Source organism: Caretta caretta, chromosome 9 (assembly GCF_965140235.1).
Source record: "Caretta caretta isolate rCarCar2 chromosome 9, rCarCar1.hap1, whole genome shotgun sequence".
NCBI lineage: Eukaryota > Metazoa > Chordata > Testudines > Cheloniidae > Caretta > Caretta caretta.
The window spans coordinates 98,046,107-98,062,183 of NC_134214.1; the positions used below are offsets into that span (position 1 = coordinate 98,046,107).

General features: G+C 41.4%; 1 protein-coding gene across 6 annotated transcripts in view; it reads right to left on the reverse strand.

The window, feature by feature from the left end:
• VGLL1 (vestigial like family member 1) overlaps positions 1-15,382 on the reverse strand; it is a 30,857-nt gene extending 15,475 nt beyond the window's left edge. For 2 of the 6 annotated variants that reach the window (XR_012670041.1, XM_048863947.2), the window contains exons 1-3: positions 12,768-15,382; positions 7,761-7,990; positions 6,581-6,997 (exon numbers count right to left, since the gene is read on the reverse strand). Coding sequence is in view for 4 of the 6 variants with exons in the window: in XM_048863947.2 (XP_048719904.1) it covers positions 6,581-6,997; positions 7,761-7,971 (628 nt within the window). In the remaining 2 variants the exon portion in view is untranslated. The other 4 variants (XR_007358421.2, XM_048863942.2, XM_048863943.2 and 1 more) reach the window with 4 other exon arrangements.
• Between the last annotated feature and the right edge of the window lie 695 nt (positions 15,383-16,077).

A 16,077-nucleotide genomic window follows, 5' to 3' on the forward strand; every position in this document is an offset into this window, starting at 1 on the left:
GGGAAATGCCCAAAATTTATAAGTTAAGAAGCCCCTCAGTCTCAAGTGGGCCAGAGCAAAGGACCTCCCTATTCCTGCTACTGAGTAGTTGCTCACAAGTAGCCCCATTGAAGCAAATAGGAATTATTGATGAGGAGAACCACTCACCAATGGGAGTGTTCAAGGAGCCTTGTGTATTGGGTCATGTCTCTTTGCCAACCTAACTTTTGAATCCTTTAATCCCTTGTCCTCTGATCTTATTCAGCTCAAGATAGTTACCTTTTGAATGAGAGAAATTAGTGATGTGACTCTAATTAGGAAAATACACACATTAGAAGATACTCAGGATCTTTACTTTCTGAATACTTTCAGAGGACAGTAGAAAGCACTACCCGTTGCCCTACATTAGTGAGGGTAGAAAGAGCTCCTGCACAGTATTTCTGCCATGAGATACTGCAGTAGTCACACATATGAACTTGAACACTGCTCCAGTGAGATTTTTCCATGCAGTAATTGTAGCAGATGTGTATGTCTTCTGGGCAGGCAGCACAGGAGAGTGGGAGGGGGAGAATTAATGGACAGGACATGCTTGTGAAAAGAGTCAGAGGATTTCCATGTGCTGCCACCTGCCCAGCAATAATTAATTACTTAAGTTGCTTTAAAATTAAACCACATAAAGTGCTGGAGGATACAAGTCAATATCAACAAGAAGACTAGGCCAATGACTTAATAGGTCCTCCCCAGCTCTAACTTCTACCGCTGTGGAACACTTTCATCTTGCCCAATAAAAACCCAAATTTCCTACCAGATCCGCTAATGCTACTTCACTGAAGCCCAAAGGAGCTGCACATGCATATCCAAGGAGCGAATTGGTCCCTAAGGGACATATATAGCCTCAGAAATGACCCATCCTTGCTGATGGTGGGGAGGGAGGTACAGTGAGGGCAGCTGGCTTCAGCAGTGTTGCTGAGCATGCTCAGTAACAACTAAGCAGTAAATTTTGGGGGGCATGTGACCCTACATAACCCACTGACCCTGCATTGCCTTGAGTCTCCAATGGATGCCAATGGGAATTGAAAGTATGAATCCAAGTACTGGGTCCCTAATTTTTCCAAATCTCTGAAGACAAAGGGGGGAATGGGAAGAAATGAACTTGGTTATGTTGACTTGTTTCTTATTTTCAGTCCCCTTGTAAGCAGACTCACTTGAGCTATTTTAAACAAGTTCAAATCCAGCTGCCAAGTCAGGGAACTTGCCAGTGTGAGGACATGAAAGCTTGTGGCATTGAATGCATCCCTCCATAATGCCAATAGATGGTTATTCTTTCCAAATGATGGTAAACAAATGGGTGTAGGGGGATTTTAAAGTGCTAGGAGTCCTTAGAGGGCCCAAGGGGAACTCTTCTCTAGTCAAATATATTTCATTTATACAAGGCAAATTACTATGGTAGAATCACATAGGCTGGAAGTTATTTACTTAGATGTAAATCACTCTCATTTACAAAATAGCATATTAGCATGTGTAGACATGCAACTGGCTGGTGAAAAAGCACAGAATAGCTGTGGTCTATTTCCTCCTGATTCACAACTGCAAATTATAAAAGTTCATGAAAAGAACTCTCCAGGCATAAAGCAGAAACGTCCATTGGCTAAAAGTGTAAGTCTCGTCTTCTATCGTGAGACTGGACACCTGAAAAATACAGCAATATAAAAGTAGTCAGTGTCTAGTACAGCATGAACATACATGAATCCTTACAATGTTTTAAAGAAATTTTATTTTTTGGCACCTGGCGGTCATTTCATTGGGACTATTTTAGTTCCGAGATAAATCACATCACTGAAAGTATAAAGAAGCCATGTGACCAGAACAACCTCCCAAATGTGGGACAAAGAGCTAAGGTGAGACACAGGCAACAATAATGGAAGCCTGAAGGATCTGGGGATTATTGCTCTGCTAGCACTAGCATTGTCTGTCACCGCTGCTGTAGGGTCTGGTGTTTCTAATATCTCTGCTAAAGAAATGAGCTAGCACTAGAGTTGTGTAGGATGAGAGTAAATCTGCCCAAGAGGTAGACAGTTGAGAAACACAGATATGAGGTGTCCTGACTAGCATAGCAAAACCACCATCTCCGCAAAGAAACATGACTATTCTTAGAAGCATGTAACACCTGGAACTATACCTTGTTGAAGATTACAGGGGCTCATTCTAAGTTCATTTACAGTGGTGTAACTCCACTGACTTCAGTGGGATTGCACTTGATTTCAGGGGTGCTGGCACAATTTGTATAGTGTGTGTGTGTGTGGGGGGGGGGGCTGAGAGCCATTGAACCAAACTGTAAACCCTGGATATGGTAGAAACTTCTTCAAGCCAAGGGGTGCGGTAGCACCCCTAGTTCTAGCACCTATGCTCAACTTATACCAGGGTAAGAGAGATCAGAATCAGGCCCAGGGTCTCATCTTTTGTATCCTTCTGAGAGTATGAAATGTGGTCAATACACTAGATGAACACTTACAGGTAATTAGCAGGGGACACTATTATAGAAACTCGGTTGGAGGGGAGGGGAGACTTGCCAATAAACAGAGATGTAAAAGGCTCCATCATTTACATGTTCTCCCCATGCCTTCTCCTCCCCCCCCCCCCACGAATGTAAGTGAAGCAGAGCATTGTGTATTCGTTTAAAAAAAAATAATTCTAAAACAAAGTCCAAAAGCAAGAGAGAAAATTAAGCTTTAGCTTTGTGAGAAGTCAAGACAAATATATTTTTGAGTCAAGATTTATTCATGCAAGAACTGCTGGTTCCATTACCTACCTGAACTGGCAAGACTGATGCTGGGGTTTCCTGGGCTTTGATAGGAGCTGGCTTTCCTTTCTTAATTTTAAGGGGAAAAAATGTCATAAGCTGGAGTGACACAACACTAAAAGTAGAACACACAGGCAGTAGTGCGTACACGAAACATTGTGCTTTTGCAACCCAGCTTTTGGCACAGGTGTTGCAGGACCATTGCATGGCATTATGTGCTTTTATAAATGTAAACATTAGCAGTTCTAGAAAAACATCCCTAGTGCATTGAGAAGTATCCTCTCTCAGTTAGAGCCAAGAACTAGAAGTAAGAATTCTTGTGGCCTGATTATAGACTGCCAGGGGAGGAGCTGCACACATCCCAGAGCTGTAATGACTCACTGTGTGAACTTGAGCAAGTAACTTCATTTTTCTGTGCTGCAGATTGCCCATCTGCACAGTGGTGTACTTCACAGCGCTGTTAGAGCTTTTCAAACATATTAAAGCCTTGTGAGATCGTCAAAGGGAAGGCAGTAGTTGGAAAATAGCAACCTTTTCCCCCCGCCCCAACAGTTTTTCCCCTGACCTTTTGATTTTTAAAGTTTCAACCAGCTCTGGTGTTAGCAGTATTGCTTCTCTGTCCTGGTCCTATGCTTGCTCACCCAGACTTCATGAAATGCTTCCTGTTAGTGCAAGAGTGAGTTCCATAGGCTTTAATACCCAGACCCACACTGCCAGGCCTTAATTAGAATTCCATAGGTCCAGAGCACATCTTTAATGTAGTAAGAACATCACTTCGTATTTGCAAATATTAACAATGGCAAACATTACACCCTGCAAGGAGAAATCTAGGAAAGACACGTGCAATGTAAACACAAAGCTAAATCCGTCTATTAATGGACCTAAAGCAAAAAATCTCAGTTGCAAAAACCCACACTGCGTGTTCCATCTGCGGTCTGAGAACAAAGACTCTCCGCAGTCTGACTTGAGAATCTCATTTCTCCTTTTCAGCTCCACTAACTTTAGCAATGCTGGAACCCTTAGCAGAGCTGGGATGGCAGCCTGTCCAGGCAAATGGGAGGCGGAGCGTTCACCTGTTTATATTCATGGCTGGGTATTTTTAAAAACACCTTCTACTCTAAATTGCTATGTTGATATATCATTGCCCCTTCCAGCTATGGACATTCAGCTGTCCGGCCCATGCTAGATGTGCTACATGTTCCACAGTGTCTCTTTTAAGGAGTTTTAAAAACCATTTTCTTGTGAAATTAATGGGGAGAAAGGGCCAGGTTGACAGCCCTGGCTGGAGGAGTCCTGTATTAACCCAGAGAACAGGGATGGCATAGGTAGCAGCAGTGCCAGCATCCCCACCAGTGTGTCCAACCTAGCCCGGAGGGACATTAAGGGGAGAACTTTAGGGTCCATGTCTGTTCAGTCCTAGGTGGGACAGACTCATAATGGTGCCAATTAGTCCCAACTGCAGTGGCTGATTTTGCGATGTGGGCGCCAGGGAAATGGACTAAAATCATCTCTCATGGGTCCCTGAATGGTGTAAATTTTAGTCACTAAGCTCCTTAGGGCAGGGATCATCTTTTTGTTCAGTGACTGGTGCCTATCTGAATGGGATCACCTATGGTTGCAACCATGTTACAAATAACTAACTACCAGATTTCTCTGTTGGCTGAGTTTGTCTGAAGCTGTTCTGTCGTACGTCTCTGGCCCCCATCACCATAGCATTGGAGTGCCTCACAGTCTTTCATGTATTTTTATCCTCATGTCTGCTCTGGGAGCATAGCAGTGCTATCAACCCCATTTTACAGATAGGAACAGAGAGACTAAGTGACTTGTTCAAGGTGTCACAGGAAGGCTGTGGCAGAGCAGGGACTTGAACCCAGGTCTTCTAAATCCTAGTGTCTTAACCCCTGGACTTAACCCCTTTCAGCAAGGAACGGTTATAGCCATAGTGTGAATTACACCCTGTCTATAGAGTGTACTGAACATCATGTTAAATATTTATTCAGTAGTGTTTGAAGTGAATATTAGTGCCATTTCCTGGGTCTGGCTAGGAGACAAGCATGGCTCAAGAACCAGCCTTTTACCCCAATTGTTGTTGTAACAATCAGAAACTGGGGAAGGGAAAAAAGTTAGGCACATGGACATTTTTTTAATGGGTGCTGTATAAGCATTAATTATACCCCATATACAGTAACTGAAATCACAAGTGTCAGATTGCTCAAATAATATCTAAACATTCCACTCCATTTATAGCCAGACTCTGAGCACCCAGCACACACCCAGCTGTTTGTTACACACTTTGAGGTCTACTGGTGAAAAGTGATATGTAAGAGGTAGGGGCGCGCAATCATTTGTGTGTGTTCTGAATATATTATAGCTTACTTACATATTTGGTATCTCCTCAACATAACAGAGGGGAAAGAGCTGTGCAAGAAACTTTCGAGGAAACAATTATGGTGCTACACTATGCAGCAAATACACAATTCCCAAGTACTACAGTACGTTTCATTGATGCTCCGTTAAAAATACTTTCAGCCACGGGCTTTGAATTGTTAACTTATGACCTTGTCTCTTGTATCATTTTAGCTTGCTATAAAAGGGACATTATTGGGGTGTGATATTGATTAATGTGTATTGCTTATTGTGCTAAACACATGTAGTTTCTATGTAAAGGGTCAACTGAATACGTATCTCTCTCTTGCAAATCAAGTCAGCCCTGTAATAAGAGAGAAATTTTGTGAGAGAAATTTCTGTATAGCCCGCTTTTTTGAAAGAACCTGTGAAAATCAATAAGTAAGTATGTGATTATTAATAGACAAAGGTGAAAGGTTTATAGTTTCGTTATTTGATCAGGCTACAGAATGAACTGGATTAAAAGGAAGCTAGACCAGGGGTGGGCAAACAAGCGCCCGTGGGCTGGATCCGGCCTCTCAGGGCTTTGTATCTGGCCTGTGGGACTGCCCCCTATGGTGCCACAGGCCCCACACCAGCACCACATCCCTGGGACCCCGGGTGGAGGGGGGCAGAGGGCTCCGTGCATTGCCCTTGCCTCCAGGTACTGGGATAGCTCAGGGGTTTGAGCACTGGCCTGCTAAACCCAGGTTGTGACTTCAGTCCTTGAGGGGGCCATTTAGGGATCTGGGGAGTTGGGGAATGGTCCTGCTTTGAGCAGGGGGTTGGACTAGATGATCTCCTGAGGTCCCTTCCAACCCTGATATTCTATGATTCTACTGCCCCCTGCAGCTCCCATTGGCCGTGGTTCCCCGTTCCCAGCCAACGGGAGCTTCAGGAGTGGTACCTGCAGGCATAGCAAGGGCAGTGCATGGAGCCCTGTGCCCCCTCTCCCCCAGGGGCCGCACAGGGACGTGGTGCCAGCTGCTTCCTGGAGTGGCACAGCTTGGGGCCAAGGCAGGCATGCAGGGAGCCTGCCCTGGTCCTGGTGTGAGCCACTTTAGGTAAGTGGGGCCGGGCCGGAGCCAAACCCAAACCCCTCCTGCATCCCGCCACCCAACTCCCTGCCCTGAGCCCCCTGCCTCATCCTGCACCCCTTCTGAGCCCCCTCATACACCCCACAGCCCTCCTCTGCCCCAATCCCTTGCCCTGAGCCCGTTCCTGCACACCACACCCCAACCCCCTGCCCCGGCCCTGCATACAATTTCCCCACCCAGATGTGGCCCTCGGCCCAAAAAGCTTGCCCACCCCTGAGCTAGACTGAATGAGTCTGCTTTTACCACCTTCAGGCATAGATTTTTATTTTTCATTTACAAGGGCAAAGCACAGTAAAAGGAATAGTAAATATTTTCTTACCTCCCCCGGGAGTTAAACTTTGACTCATATTTTGTAACCTAGCTGATCCAGTAATACAGGCTGAGCTAGAGCTTTGCTTCACGGTAGATTCCTGGCTAGATGCTGGGCACCTTTCCTGTTGCAGAAAATCAAGAAGAGAACCATATTTCCCATCAGACATTGGTCCCTGCACCATAGGAGGGTCAGGCAAGGAACGAGGATATCCTGAATCAGTAAGACTTGGATTAGCTATCGAAGGGAAGTGCCACAAATCTGCAGGCTGAATAGGAGGATTCCGCAGAACTGATGCCTGATGGTGGTCTGTAGCAGCAGCCAACAAATTCAGATCAGAATTTGATAGGTTTGTAGCAGGAGATGATTGATATGACTTGGTCCAATGAGAAGAGAAATTCCACTGATGGGGAGGCATGTGGCTATCTAGTTTTAAAGAAAAGTGTTTGAAGCGTTATTGAAGTCTTTATTTACTTTTCCAAGACAAATTCCAATGGACTTTTATAGAAATTCTATCTAAGTAAGGGCTGCAAAATTTCATCCAGATTACATAAAAGGAAACTTACAATAATTGGCTTATTTACTACAATACTAGTTTTAAAAAACAAATCTACACTAAAATAGACTAACCTAGAAAGTCACGACCACCTCTAACTGTGAATATGAAACATCTCAGGCATTTTTCCTGAGGGGTGGGTGGCATCGGGTTCCTCAATGTCTGAAATTTTTTGTCTTAAATCCTGCAGCAGCCCTGATTAACTACCTTCCCTACCTGCCCACCTTCTGGGGAAGAGTAGCCAATCAGAGGAGGTTTCCCTGCAGACAGGGCTGAAATTTGGGTGGAGGGCTGGAGCTTCTTGTGTCATGGCAAGACAAACGCTCTCCAGTTTAATTTAAAAAAATATATATATGAAATGATGTAATACATTGGAGACCTTCTTCATAAGGTAGGGCCCCGATCCTGCACTTGGGCCCATGCAGAGATTTACTGAGGATCCACGCAGTTGGACCCAATGGCTTACCCATGAAATCCTAGGTACAAGATCAGGTCTTTGAAAGAATGATTTCACTCTTGATCAGAATTAAATGTGATAATTTGGTCCTCTGCGTCTAAATGTCCCAGCATAGCTCTCTAGTGAGTTAAACAGCAGCATTGCATTGAAAAACACACTCATGGAAAACTGCTCACCATTCTTCAGGATAACATCCTCACTCTTGTGCTTTGTGCTCAGATCTTGTGGGTTCTTGGCATTGCTTAATGCTCTAGAAAAGTGTTCATCTATCACACTGTTAAGGTCCCCTTGAAAGTAAGTAAATACAACACTCTGAGACCCCCATTCTGTTTTCACAGGCTGTTTGCTTTTACTCAGTGTTGGCGAGTTTTTCCTTTCTGCTTCCATCTTCAGTAACTAGCCGTGCCTATGAACAAAAACAAGGACTTCTGAACCAAGATTGTATTGCCAGTGTTGGGTTTGATTGTCTTCCCGCTGAAGCTAGTAGAATTTGAAGGACCGCTTTCAGTAGAAGCAGGGTCAGATCCTGTATCTGGGCTCCTGTTTGCTACACTCACCCTTTTCCCACCAATTTGCACAAGGACCTACAAATCCTGTGTGTATAGTTGCTAGCTCAAATTTGATGGGTGCACATGGGTATCTGTACAGGGATTAAAAGAGCTTAATGATGCCAACTGGCCAGGTTGGTCCTTGCAGTAAGTTTTTTTATAATCCATAGGTGCAAAGGCTGGTATGGGGATGGATAAATTTATTTCTGCTACATAGTTTCTATGCATGTGTAGGACCAATGGCTGGAGCTCCCAAATAAGGCAGAAAGAAAGGGTGAGGTGGGAGGGAACCAGTGACATGAGCTGTTCACTCACTCGGCAGTCCTCTTTTGGAAGGCACTGTGCCTAGACTCCATGTGTCCTGCACAGTATTATCCAAGTCACAAAAAGGGAGCCTGGTGGTCCATTGGCATCAGCTCTAGGAAGGAATGGTGTCCACCTGGCCAAGCTAGCAAAAATAGTATTAAGATGGTCTTAGCCAGCAACCACTGTGCCTGTCTCTCAGGCACTCTATGCTGTCTCATGGGGGTGCCACAGAACCATTACAGAAGCTACTTGACCATTACCCTTCATGTTAAATTAATATTTAGCCTGAGGATCAAAGAGTGCACTTGAGGGATCCTCAACACACTCCAACGTTTGTTTAAAATAGCACTTTCAAGCTTATACAGTAAAAATATTGCTTGCACACAAGCAAATAGATGGATACAAGGTAATAGCTATGCCATACTAGCGTCAGAAGTATTTGCAAAAGCTCTAGATTTATGACCACGTGTCTATATTTTCTGAACAGCTGCAAGTTAAATTTGTTTGCTTGGCACACTCTACTCATTTTCTATCATTTAAAATCAGTGCTGGCGAGTGCCTGCTTGGCATCAGTTATTGTTCCTCTGGACAGACTGTAGTACAGGAGCTATTCTTTGCAACCTCTGCAGGAGATGGCATGGTCTAGTGTTTAGCATGGGAACCTGGAAATTAGAACTATGGGGGTCCCGTTATTGTCTGTTGCAGGCACACAATTCCCATAGAGGTCAATGGAAGTGGCATGGATGCAATAAGTGAGCTCAAAAGTTCTGTGCTATCTGGAACTTCAACCCTGACTATGCCAAATTCAGAAATGTCAGACTTTAAAAAAACAAACCCCACCAACCTCATAATTTGGCCACCAAATTGTGAGGCTTAATTTTTTTTGTCTTAATTCCTGTACCAGTCCTGACTGGCTACTCTTCCCCAGAAGGTGGGCAGGTATGGAAGGCAACTAATCAGAAGAGGTTTTCCCTACAGGCAGGGCTGAAGCTTCTCATAGTCATGGCAAGACAACTTCTAGTCCCAGCTGAAATCACAAGGGTTGGCAATACTGACTTACTGTGTGACCTTCAAGCAAGTCGCTTCACTTATTCCATTAATAAAATGGGATATCACCTTCTCCTAGCTCACAGAGAAGGTCAGAAAATGGAATTTCTGTTCCCCAGGATATTCAGACATGCTGAAATTTATTTTCCTCCAAAATCAGGACAAAGCCAAATCTTGAAATATTCCACAAAAATTCTAAAATGACCTTGTCAAAACACTTTAGCCAACAAGGTTGAAACTTTTTAAACTTCATTTTATAAAGTTAATTTTTTAAAGTCAAAATGAAATGTCTAAATTAAATACTCCACTTTGAATTTTTCCCTCAAATGTTGTCAAAGTTAACACATTCTCACAAAACACCTTGAGGCTGATGAACAGCATTGTGCAATGGAAGTGGTGTTGAATTTTTTGACAAACTCTGCTCTGAGGTATTACAGTTGATTCACTAATGTCTGGGAAATGCTTTGAGATCCTTTAAGGAACAGATCTCAAAGAATGGCTCTGGCTCCATTGTCTTGCTACCATCCGAATGTTATCTCAGAGAGGGAAAGGAAAACCCTACACTATGTTCTCTTATGACACTTACTTCAGTGGAGCTTAGAAACGTAGTTCCTTACACGTTCATATTAGACTATCAAGTGACAAACCAAACACAAACTGATGATGCTATATTTATTTCATTTGGGGGAGGAAACAAGCCTTGGCCCAGCTCAGATATTCCAAATCAGGGAATTCCCAAAGACTTTCAAATCCTGACTCAGGATTAAATTACATCTTGCCACACACAAATGAATGCCCCTATCTATATAAGCTTTTCCCTATTAGAGGCAGGATATTTTAACTATTTATAAATTGCCATATGAGAAATCCTTTGATTACCATATAGTGGACATTCCAAGGCACTGATAGGAGTATATTTATTCATACTAGGCAAACTGAGACCAGTATTTCCCTCATTTTAAAAAAAATCTTTTACTGGATAGGTGTAAGCACTGATTAAATTTGCCATCGGTTTCAGTGTGTATCATTAGCAAAGGGACTGTATTTTGGAAAGTGATACTGAAGAGACTTGGAGGCTGGTGGATAACCAACTCAACTTGAGCTCCCAGTATGGTGCTGCAGTTAAGAAAGCTAAGATCTATGGATGCATACATAACCAGAGGAATATCAAGTGGCAGTAGGGAGATGGTATTACCTCTCTATACAGCATAGGTGCAATCTTTGGTGGAATAGTGTGTCCAATTCTGGTGTCCACACTTTAAAAAGGACATTGACAAACTGGAAAAGGTTTAGAAAAGATACAATAATGAGGTCTGGAAAACCTGCCTTACTGTGAGACTACAGCAGCTCAGTATTTATCTTATCCAGAGAAAGATAAAGAGGTGACTTGATCAGTCTTTACATACCTATGTGGGAATTAAATTTCTGATCTGACTCAAGCAGAAAGACATAATGAAATCAAATGGCTGGAAGTTAAAGCTGGACATATTCAGACTAAAAATTAGGTGCAATTAAAAATTTTGAGACCACCTTATGTTTATACACATTTCCTAGCACAAAGAGGTCCTGCTTCATGATTGAGGCCTCTAGATGCAATCACAAAAATTAATAAATGGGAAGGCTCATGCCTCAAAGAGCTTGGACTCCAACACCACCAGAAAAGCACACTATTCCTACTTGATTTTCCACTGTCATTGTTCATACTCTGCCCCAAACAGCACAGCTGATTTACCTTAGTGAAGAAAAGTGGCTTTTACTTTGCCTTGATTTGGGAAATCCCAGGCCCACGGGCAGCTGCATCATGTAAATTCTAGTATGAATCATTAAGTGGGTCTCTCTCCATCTGAGTCCACAGGTGATTTTTTTTCAGTCTAGTGGAAGGGATCATGCTCAGGGTCACTTGCTGCCAGAGCACTTGCAGGGGTCAAATCTATTCCATGCCTCCCTTTTAGAGGGATGGCAAGCACACTGTCATTGGACTCCCCCCTAATGAATGCTCTTTTGAAAACACCTGTTCCAAGACGATTGCCTCCATTATTTGTGCTTACACATGTTAAAAGTTCATTAAGTTTGCAAGCATTCAATTTCCAGGCCAAAGGACTACTTCTTTCATTACAAATCACTGATAATGTCCCTAGGTCACCCTAGTTAACCATCCTCGATCTATTCATGACTTTAAATTGCATCCTCAGGCAGGCTTTTTTTTCCAGTATGAGTTGCTGAACATCTTCAACTCCTCTCACTTAGTGAAAAGGGCTGCGTAGTTACAGCACTAGACAAGATGGCAACAAAGTACTACTAGAAGATAATTAGTATCTAGTTTTTCATACCATGCTCATACCCATGGTATCTGAGCACCTAAAACCATGACATTTTTTTGAAGCCAACTTATGGCAACAGAATCATGGCCAATATAATTTCTATCTCTATCTACCCATCCCCTAGAACGAACTGTTTGGACAAGGTTTGGGTGATAGGGAGGTTGACAGTACAAGATTTGGGAGCACTGTACAGTATGTTAACTACCCCAACCTTAACTTCCCACTCCTCCATCTCCAGCAGGAAGACTGCAAAGAGGTAGCATACATTGCTTTCAGGGCAAATGGTCACAGAGCTGGAAGCCACTAGTTTGCTTACCTACCACAAACAACTGTCAAAATGTATTTAAGAGGAATGTATTGGTTCAGTGTGGAAGAGTACAAACAGGGTAGGATTTAAGATTTTTTTTTTTTAAAAAAAACAACAATCTCTTATTGAAATACAAGAAGAGACTTATTGCCTTAAATTGGGTCCCCCAACTATGGTGAGACTTGGTGCAGGTAAGAACATAAAAACTGCCATACTGGGTCAGACCAAAGGTCCATCTAGCCCAGTATCCTGTCTTCTGACAGTGGCCAGTGGAGGTGCCCCAGAGGGAATGAACAGGTAATCATTAAGTGATCCGTCCCGTCGTCCATTCCCACCTTCTGGTTGTATAAAGTTCATTTGCTCTTGGAGAGCAAAGGTGTGTAGCTAGCAAGTTCCTATGAACCCGAATGGTCAGAGTTGCTGCAGATGACAAAGTTCTGCGCTGGTTCTCAAACAGACAGCATCTCACAGAGCAACTTTGTCCTCTGTTCCCTGCTGCCCAGAGACTCAGAACTGCCTGGAAAAAAATTCTCCTTTTTCTCACTGTTTTTCCAAGCAGCATGCAAACAGTTCAGTGAAAAAGCCTCACCCTTTACCAAATAAATGTGGAGAAGATAATGTAAGAGGATTGGTACCATGACAGGATTCTCTTACCTTATTTTACTGCCTTCAATTGATCCACACTGGGAGACTATCAACACTCTGAACAGTCATGCTGTGACATTCAGTGAAGTCTGTGATCCTTTCCCAGCATGGACGTACTGCACTTTGCAGCAGAATGTAGGGAGTGTGCATGAACTCCCTAGCTGTGACTGAGCTAGGCGTTTCCTTCAACCTTGTTACTAAGAATGCATGAAATGCACTCCAACAAGTCAACCGGGTTAGGAGGTTTCAGGAATGAGGAAAATAGGCTTTTAAAAATAGGATTTTGTTCACAATGTGTACACAATCAAGGAGACAATATCTGCATTGAAGAATAGTTCCTAGTAAAAAGAAACGTGGCAAAGAACCACTGGGTACATGACCAGAGTCAAAAATGTTACCTTCTTACAAAAGGTCAGACATACTTGAAGTCATTTACATAGATTGTATTCAACATTGAAGAGGAAAGGTTGCTGGGAGTGGCACCTAAGATGCCCTATTTTCCATTTTCCCTTTCTCCTATCCGACCTTACATCCCTCTGTTTTCTGGTCCTTCTGAAGTGATGGCTATAGCCATGTATGTGGGTACAACAAAAAGCATCTGTTCAACAGAATACAATAGTTAAGTTGCTTGCTTAACTTTCTCTGTCCTAAACACTTTCTACCCTGTCATCTTGATGCGAGTTATCCAGCAGAAACTGAAATATGACAGGGTGGAATGAAGTTTGGTTTCAGTCTGCCCATCCATCTTCAGAATCTTTTATAGTACTGAGAGAAAAAAATATATAGTATTGTAAAGTAACCTTACCAGAGATACAAAGTCTGGCTCTAAAATATCAGTATATATGTATACATGCATTAAAATTACTGTGCAACCACAAGTTATAAATATTCATTCATGCTGTCTTATCAACAAAAAGCTTACATAACAAATGGAATGAGAAATTAGCCTAAATACATTCTTTCAAACACTGATCAGAGAAGCAAAGACTGGCTTGTTTATAAGTTTGTTTATTAAAAAGGTAGTATGAAAACACAACCCCTTTAAGAAACAAAAAAAATTCAAGACAAATCAAGAGCTTCTTTGATTCTGTCACAGGGCTAGAAATTATAAGTATGAAGGAATATTTAAAAAATTTACGTTTCAGAATGAGAGAATTTTAAATGGCAAATTCAATTTAGCTTTAAGGGAAAGCCAATTAGAACAACTCAGTTAATTTACTGAAAGACAATCTTACATTACTACAGTAGTATTACATAATGGGTCAGTGCAAAAAATGTAACACTAGCCATGAAAGCCATTTTGTATTTCTATAACTATATTTGATAGCACTTTCAGAATACCTTAATACCAAAAACTTCAAGCCCTGCATAATCCAGCACACTCACACATCAATTTAACATGACTTCCTTAATATACAAAATTTAATTTGTCATACTACAGCATATTTTCTCAATTTCAGAAAAAAATAAAACTGATGTTGAGTCTAATGAAAAATCTAAAGCAGTGTGATGTCTTAGAAGGAATTTAGTCTGGTTGTAATATAGAGTTTAAGATGTGGATACTAATTCACTGTAGAATTCAAAGGTCAGTGTAGTTTTATGAAGCACCTAATACCTGTACACTTTAGTGAACTGGGATTAAATATTCAAAAAAATTAAATAGTTTAGCCTTGTGAATGAAATCTGGGACAAGTTTTTAGGTCAAAATGCACTGCATTTAATACATTAATGATTTTAAGCAAATTGCAATCCCTGAACAAAATAAAACGTATATTAAGGATTGAAATTCAGTTAAGAGTTGAGTATATCCAGCTGTATTTTAAAAGTGAAAGTCAGCAGGAGCAACAAACATTTTGATGCAAAATGAAACTAAACTATCCCTACACCTCCTCTCTTCAGACATGTACATGCAAATGTGAAAAACACTTAAATCTGCTCCTTTGGGGCTCCCCCCCCCCCCCCCCCGTTTCCAGTCTAATCTTTGCATTGTACTTACCGGTAATTGGTTTAGTACAGTATTACCACCTCTTATGCACATAAGCATCTATGAATCATTATATTATTATTCAATTATTAAATGACAGATCAGTATAATTTGGCCCTTCAATACAAAATAAGGAATAGGTTAGAACTTGGCAATATTATCTACACTTTATATAAGTGAAAACTATTTAATATTTCACCCCTTTGTATTTAAATTATTTTAAATACACTCAGTGCTTTACCACTATCTAAATCTACGAGCAGGATCTTCAGAAAGCAGCTCTTTGAATTAGAGCTACATTGATTACTGGCAAATCATTTCAATTTACTGCTAGACCAGAAACAGTTGGCCTTTTCATAAGACACTATACTATTTTTTAAAAAAAGGGGGGATAACTTCTTGAAATGTTCACTTCTGACAAGACCTGTTTTCTCTGCTAACTGTAACAACTTCATAAAGGTATTCAGGCAGAAACAGCACACATCAGATTAGGAAAACAGCTTTCAAAAGCTAAGGTTTAAGGTAGGGTCTGAAAGAAAGCAGTATATTGACAGCACTTTGGAATGAAACATAAGGAAAACTAGAAACCCATATTGAATCCTGATCTTGCCATCTTTACTGAATTGAGGGGATCATGGACTCAATCCTATAAAACTGTACTCACAAGTGTAGTCTTCTTCAGTGGGACTGGTTATGTGAGAGTTTTGTGCGTCTCAGGCCACGTGACAAGACTCAGGTTTTCTGCTACTTTTGGATTGTAACCATGTAACAAACTATTTTGGGGGTAGATATTGTATTTTAGAAGTTTATTACTACATAGTCACTTGGCATAAAAACACTTACTAGAGGTCAAAAAAAATCATTGAACAATAACACATTTACAGGTTCTGCTTGTCTGCAGATCAGAGTTAAGAATTCGACATATCCACTAACTTATTGTACTAAAGTATTATTCATGATCATGTGGTTCAAATTCATTTTTGTGATCACATGATTCTCTATAACCATATGGCAAACTAATTTCCCGTATAAGCTAATGAATTATGAAAACTTTCATAATTACTGTATATAATAAAAAGGGAAAGTACTCTAACTTAAAACCACTATTTACATAAACACCACACTGGAAACGGTCATGTGTCTCACTATTTGTTTTCTATACATTATCACCATTCTTGTATAGTTCATGAATAAGCTGCTAGCTTTAAAAAAATATTTTCCCTACTTTCCTGTCCAAGTATAAAAGGTAGGTGAAGAGAGGTGTACCAACTTCAATATAATGTCTCAATTTAGACTGTTTGGCTAGAAGTGGAAACAAATGGTTCAGAATTTCAG